This window comes from Myripristis murdjan, chromosome 13 (assembly GCF_902150065.1).
Source record: "Myripristis murdjan chromosome 13, fMyrMur1.1, whole genome shotgun sequence".
NCBI classification, from domain to species: Eukaryota; Metazoa; Chordata; class Actinopteri; order Holocentriformes; family Holocentridae; genus Myripristis; species Myripristis murdjan.
This window is the reverse complement of record NC_043992.1, coordinates 14632766-14640545: the sequence shown is the minus strand read 5'-3', so window position 1 is coordinate 14640545 and position 7780 is coordinate 14632766. Positions and strand designations below refer to the sequence as shown.

The following is a 7780-nucleotide window of genomic DNA, read 5'->3' as shown; positions in this document are numbered from 1 at the left end:
GTAAAACAAGACTATATTTTAAGCATGCCTATCGGGGAGCGATGAATTCCTGATCGGGACTGGCCTTATCTCTCGCAGCCCCCGGGACATCCTGTATGCAGGCCCATTGTTCCCGGCCGCCCGGCTGAACTGTCAACCTTTCTGCTCAAATGCACACCTGCCGCACCCCAGTCCACACGCAGCCACGGGCCTTAACGCGCTATGCGGCCCAAAGTTTGACAAAGATATTGTGTGTGTGTGTGTGTGTGTGTGTGTGTGTGTGTGTGTGTGTGTGTGTGTGTGTGTTGGAGCTAATAATGTTTGAAAAATTGTATTGTAAAACGGTTGGTAAGTAAGTCTCTTGTCATTTTCCCGCACAAAAAGCCTAAACTGAAGACACAACAGAAATAAGAAACTGCAGGATCTATCATCATGTATGAACTAACACATAATTTTTTTTAATCAAAGCTCCAGTAATTACAACACGAGTAATACTGTAGTCAAAGTCATATTTGTTATATCAATAGCCTAAATAAATTAGTTGGACATACAGCGATTTAAAAGTGTTGCTAATGAATAACCTGAAAAAGAAAAAGAAATAATTTGTTAATCGATAGGCCTATAGCAGCTGCTGAAAGTCTTCAAAGATTTTTTTTAATTGTCTTTTTTCCCCACCTTTGTAATCCTAATCATGCAACTCATTCTTTCAGTCATCTGTAGGCTTGTTGCACGCGCCAAAACATTACTTCTTGTAAAACATTTATATTTATTATTTTTAGAAGCGTGTTTAGAATACATTTGCCTTTCAAACGTGCCCTTATCTCCTCATTGTTTACAAAACATTAATGTGAGGAAGCAGAGAAATATACACAGCTACATTTCAACCTTGTCTCCACGCTCCCTCTGCACACAGGAGGATGGAGATGTGTCAGTGTTACTCCAACTGGGACCTCGGTTGTTGATTAATGCTGCTGCTGATGGGATTTTCTTCTTGTAGCCAGATTACTGCTGTTTCATCAGCAGGCTGCGCTTTATTAGGCCAGCGGCATAAGAGCTGATCGGTGTGTCATATTTGTCTCCGCTGTCTGGATTTGAACAAAGTGGGAGAAGGGGGGATTTCTTTGTTTCATGATATCTTAATTTTCATCACAGCTTGTAATTTTGCAGTTGCATGCCTTAGTTTTCCGATGTTGTATACCTCATATTTAGGCCTATTCATATTCACATTCAGTATATGCGTATATTTTCACTTATTTTCACTCATTCAACTCTCATGTCACAATCCTTCCTGATCCTGCGGCTCCCAGTTTATTAACATTAAAAGTTGTACTGGTAATTCCACCTGAAATCAGCCAACAAAGGATCTGTAAATTGTGCATTTCATTGCAGCATACAGACTATGAGTCGTGGCCTGACCTTACAGTGGCGTCGCTGAGCGTCCACAGTGACAGCAGAGTGCCTCTGGTGTTGCCTATGCACCTCATCTAAAATGACATAAAATTATTTCCCAGAGTTCATATCAAAACGTTAAAAGGAAATAATAGCAAGGGTTAATTTTATTTAGTAAATAAAATTTAGTTTGTGCATAACTTGAGCTGCCATAAATTAATTTTTTGACACAGGTCTATGTCAAAAAAGCGACATAAATAAAAGTATTTTAACAAATTATCAGTTTTAGTCTATGTGACCCTTTGGTAAAATTTGTGTACCATTTTGGAGGCTTCACTGATTTCCTTTTACATTTAAATGCTATAATTGCTACAACTACTGCTACTATCTATGTAAACTATTACCTTATTTAGGATAATAGCTCCGTTAAGATGTTTAGATAGAAAGAAAGAAAGAAAGAAAGAAAGAAAGAAAGAAAGAAAGAAAGAAAGAAAGAAAGGGAAACACGTTCCATGCAGTGTTGCATAGGCTAATTTCGGCACTAAATTAAATATGCCATTTAGGCTATACGCTAATATGACCCAGTAATAGACTCTAGACGCATTTATGTTGCCCATTGTTCTGCATTTCACCAGTGGTGTAAAACGACATTAGGCAACGCTAGTTCTAAAAACTAACAAGGTCTTTATGGTAAATATCATAAACCATGAAACCATGAAACCGTGCCCAAAGAGCTTAACACTACCCCCGCACTGCTGCAAGACTCTCAGTAGGCTCTTAACCAACAATTTGTAGCCTCATACTTAGAATAGGCTATGACTTGAACCGGAGTAACATAGTTCTGCACGGACCTATTAGCTTGTAAATACTGGCACTGCAAACATCATTAATAGGCTATCATCATTTACTTAGTCATCACTATCAGTGTGGCAATTTTGACTCCTTGAATCCTTCCTTGATTTCCATACTCCAAAACTGCAAGTGTGTGTGTGTGTGTGTGTGTGTGTGAGAGAGAGAGAGAGAGAGAGAGAGAGAGAGAGAGAGAGAGAGAGAGAGAGAGAGAGAGAGAGAGAGAGAGGAGGAGGACGGCATGATGTGTCTGTGTTTGACAGTCGCCATGGAGCGGAGGGTGGATCAAGGTGAATGTGTGGTTACACCTCAGAGACTGCACAGTTTGTTTCAGTGTGAGCCTGCGGACCAAACACTCGAGACCTCAGTCTTCGGAGGATGATCTCAGTGGCTGGTGTACAATATCAAATGCTAAGAAGTAGCCTAATATCGTGATTTGGCCAGCTTAAAAAAAATCTTCATGATAACTGAGATGGGCAATTAGAGCAGTAAATTAATAGAATTTCATAGAGTGGCACACCCTTATAAAGACAAAGTCAATACCTACCAGATGGCTCCTGTGCGTTGTGAGAATGATAATAGGAGGACGAGGGCTGAGAACCGTCGGTGTATTAAAGCGTCTCACTCGTCAACATGTCTCTCTTCTCGAGAGCCTCGCTGGCCCCCGAAGGGACGGGACGGCCCTTTGGGGCCCCACGGGAAAGTGTGTATGTACATCCAATCCAACAGTCCCAGACAATAACACAACTAAGAAGGTGGAGCTGTCTGTCTCAGAGATATAACTTCATTCTGGAGAGATGGGGACTCTCTCAGCATGTGCTTGACATATTGTTTCAGCCAGTTTATCTCGATAAGACGCCAAGGGATGACTGAATAAATTTTAATGTGATGTAATGTCGCATAATCGGCCTGTAACACACTGCTTTTCATTTTCATTTATATGACACTCCCTGGCTTTGTTGGCCTTATTTATAATCGATAAATATTATTATTAGAATTATCATAATCATTACTACTACCACTACTACTACTACTACTACTACTACCACTACTACAACTACGACTGCTACTACTACTACTAGACTAGCATTTTGTCTTTTTTTTTTTTTTTTTAATTTTAATCGCAAATGGGTTGTGTCTTTATTATATATATTTATTTAATCTCTCAATTCAGCCCTTCATTAGTATGCATAGCAACATCCCGGGAAAAAGTTTAATGGCAAAGCAGGACTATGCTCACCGCTGCAGTTTGGGCGAGTCTAAAATGACAGAATGGCGAACTGAGAAAGTTTTATTTTAGTTAATGCGCATTTCCATCATTTAGTCTATTCCTGATGTATTAACAGTAATTCTGAAACACATGTATTATTATTAGTATTATTATTGTTGTTGTTGTTGTTGTCATTATTATCATTTCAGTAGGCCTACTGATTAGAAACGTTTGGTCAATATTTGCTGGTGCTTTTTTTTCTTCTTCAAGAGCTCATCCCATTTCGTCATATAATCTGGATATAATGATTAAATGGCGACCTCTCATTTGACCAACATCTGTTTCTCTTAAGGAATCCCTCTTGGACAAGGCTTGCCTAAATAAACGAATAAATAGCTTAAAACGTCGTTCATCGCCTGTAAGCAAAGACACTGTGTCCTAAAATGAGCTCTGATAGATTTGTGAACTGCATAAACCACACCAACCAGATTTCAGCGGGACACTAAACTGGAGGAACACAGAGTAATCAGTATGGCGATGCCGCTTCACTTTCATGTTGTTAAGTAGCTGCAGAGCAGATAGACGGGGAGCAGGTTAGGGCCACTTAATGCCACTAGTATCAAGTGTTGGTGTCTGTTAGTAGCTCCTGTCGACTTGAGGATCCTCATGAATTATCCCTTACCATGCCCATTTTCTTAAAAAAAAAAAAAAAAAACTTTCGAGTTTAAGAGAAGATTACAAGTTTTCTTGCTTTCACCATGGCGGAAAATGACCTGTAACTAAAGGGCCTGATGTGTGAGAATAATCAGAGAGCACCTAAAACCTATAAACTAACGCCTGTATCTTGGGGTTATTTTCTAAGAGACATTCGATTGTGAGTATTTAGACATTTTACTCATTATTATTGTAAAAACAACTGACCTCACCTAGACAGCCCAAAATAAGTTTATATTTTATTTTGGACATCTCTGCATACAAAGTCTAACATGTTGACAGAATGAACTACGACTAGGCCTTATAGTTTTTGTCGAAATATTAATGTTCGCGATGTAATGTTGCTTACTGACTGCGACTTACTTAGCTTGCCAACAGTGGTTAATACAGCCTAAAGCATAAAACAAATTACTTCATGACCACTGTATTACTTTAGGGAATACATGTTTATTAAGAAATTGACAAACCTAGAAAAAGTGGGAAAAGTGCTAATTAAAATTAAACATGGTCCCAGCGTGTATGAGACAATATAATTACGTTTATAAAAAAAGAGAAAGATAAACAAAATCTGGCACTGGCTGATGTCATATTGCAAACTATATCATATACAGTTGGGATCAAGGAGTATTTAGTCCTGAAGTTAATTTCATTTTTCCCAGTTGTGACAAGGTTCAAAACTGTAACACAAGGCAAGAGATTTCACCAGGCCATGCTCAGTGCAAGTTACTAAGAAGGCCTAAAAAAGCTCTGATTCAAATACATGTTTGAGCGCTGACTCGATAGGGCAATTTAAGTTCACCTTTCAGTTGGCAGTAATAACGACAAATCGTGCGTAATGTTGAGAACTCATATCAGTAACACACATTAGGAAATGCTTCGGTAATTGCTGTTCCCTTGAAAAGAGAAAGTGTGTCATAAACATAAATTTGACTACAATATCAAGGCAGGGCCCTCAGTCCAAATGAAACGCAGGCGCACGAAATGGCTCCCAAACAGGTTGTGCTACCTTATGTGTCCCGGTGGCTCCTTTACCTCCAATTTCCAGTTTTTTGAAAATTCTTTCAGCACCCACTGTATCTCTCCACTGGATTTTAAGGACGTTAATTGGACCCACAGAACTCGTCAAAATAGTCTCTCCAAAAACACTCTTGGTTCTGTTTTGAAATCACAGGAATAGACTCTCACTCTCATTCAAGAGTCCTTGTTTCATAGAGACCCTTTTGGTAAACTCTAAATATCAATCCTCGTGTGTAACGCCGAGTGTTTGGTCTCATGTTCCCAGTAAGAGCAGTGCATCATGGAGAGCTCGGCGGGCTGGCGGGAGCAGGCGAACTGAAGGCCCGCTCCGTTACTGGAGGAGACCGGAGGAGGTGCCGCGGTAGCCGGGCTCAGCTGCTGGGGATGGTGGGGATGCGCGGGGTGGTGGTGGTGGCTCATACCGTTATAAGAGTTCACCATGCTGGGGAGCGCCATGCTCTGCACTCGGGAGTAAGGGTTATAGGACGAGGATGCCGAAAGCCCTTTCACGTTCACCGGGCTCACGTTGCCGCTGGCCATCTGACAGGACGTGTAGGACATCGGAGTCGGCGGCTGGCCCAGCGACCAAGAGTTGTTCATGAAGCTGGACTGCAGGTACTTGGGTGGGGACAGGTAGCCATAGCCATCACCTCCGAACAGAGACTTCCCCGGCTGGAAGTGAGTCGGTGGAGGTCTGAACGGCCGCTTCATCCTGCGGCGTCTCCTGTAGTTCCCCTTCTCAAACATGTCCTCGCAGGCCGGATCGAGGGTCCAGTAATTCCCCTTCCTCTCTCCTCCGCCCTCCCGTGGAACTTTAATGAAGCACTCGTTGAGACTCAGGTTGTGTCTGATGCTGTTTTGCCATCCTTTTTTATTTTTCTCATAGAAGGGAAACTTGCTGATGATGTATTGGTAAATACCGGACAGAGTGAGGCGCTTCTCTGAACTCTCCCGTATGGCCATGGCAATTAGAGCGACGTAAGAGTACGGAGGTTTCTGAGACGGATCCGTCTTCTCCGAGATTTTGTCCTGGACCGGCTCTTCTTTGGGTCGCTCTTTCTCTTTGGCCGTGTTAGTGTCGTGGACCATCAGGGCCATTGCGTCATCCTCCGGGTTTTGGTAAGTGGCCATCATTGCGCGCACCAAAACAAAAACAAATCCGGCACAAACTTTGAAAACCCAAAGTTTTAACGACACCTTTCAACTCGATGGGCGAAATATGCGCCGTCCAACCCCGGGATGCAACTCAGATCGAATGCAAAAGTTGTCTCTCAATTTGCGCTCTGATAATTCTTTATTTTGTGGCACAGTAGGCGACTAGATGTGCAGCAGATAGATCTCCCTCTCCCTGCAACCGAGATTTTTCTAAACTGGTTTCTGATGGAGGCGCAACCCAGGTTGTGGTTTGTGCCTTAGCAAGCCCATCCCTTTCCTCTTTTTTCAGGTCCACAGACAGGCTGGTTTTGCGCCACAGCTCTGTGCGGAGCGACGTTGAGCTTTGTGATTTGTGCGCCTTTAAGTTCCGCCTCCTTTGGTTACAGTGCAGGGAAAAATAATCACCTTCCTCTTATTTTGAAATTCATTTTATAAAACCCCGAACAAAATTAAACACTAAAGAGCATTCAAACAAGATAGCAACTATTTCAATCCTAATATGAAAATAGTTGATCGGGCTCATTTCGCGTTTTCAAAGCAACGAATAACAGTTTTATAATGGATCTGATCATGCTGCGCATCTAATTCCAATAACTTGCATCCATATTGCATGCAGAATTATATTTTTCAGTTATTAACGTTTGCATTATGCAGAAAGAAAGAAAGAAAGAAAGAAAGAAAGAAAGAAAGAAAGACTACACTACTAGACTGTGCACTACTTGCACAGTGCATAACAAAGAGAAGCCAATCATTTCCAAAACAAGATAACTATCAGTCATTTGAAATATGTGGAAAATAGCCCCATCCACTCTTAAAAAATAATCTCTGGTTTGAGAGTAAAACAAGTCAGACATTGTTGAAATATATTGTATCCTCACATTTCTGCTTACCAAATACAGACATTTATGAGGACATAGTAATTTTTCACATCACTGAAATGTGTTTCCTCATTCGGCTGTAATAATGACCCCTCAGGTGACTGTATAGTCTGGATAGTGTAGAGACAGTTGTTTCAACATCTGCCCATTCCTCTTTTTCTCTGAGCCGCCCCTAAATGTTTCTGCAGAGGAGGCTATTTGCCTCAAGTCAAACCAATCCTGACTCATTTGCAAACAGCCGCATGTCCACAGCTCCGAGAAAATCTGGATTGATAATGCCGCTTAATTAGCTCACATTGCCAGGAGGTGTATGGAGAAGTATACATTTCCCTGGCCACCCATGCGGGTCCCGTCGGCTTTCTCTGGAAGTGTATTTCCGTACTGTGGGAGCCTGCAGGTGGAACAGCATTGGCATGTGTGTCATCACCCAGCACCGGCCCGAGTCTGCAGCCTGGCCGCAGGACAACAGCTGAGCCGCGATGAAAGCCAACCATCTCTCAACGTGCAATTACCGCAGACTTACAATTACCAGTTTCAAACCTTAAAACCCAATGTTATTTCTTGTTGCGATATCTTTTTCGTATGTTAA

The 7780-nt window shown here is 41.7% G+C and overlaps 1 protein-coding gene across 1 annotated transcript; it reads right to left on the bottom strand.

Annotated features, from left to right (window-relative positions):
- Window positions 1–4456: 4456 nt before the first annotated feature.
- foxl2a (forkhead box L2a) lies at window positions 4457–6357 on the bottom strand. The gene has a single exon (XM_030067891.1). It carries the CDS (start codon window positions 6290–6292, stop codon window positions 5372–5374), a length of 921 nt encoding a protein of 306 aa, XP_029923751.1. The 5' UTR covers window positions 6293–6357; the 3' UTR covers window positions 4457–5371.
- Between the last annotated feature and the right edge of the window lie 1423 nt (window positions 6358–7780).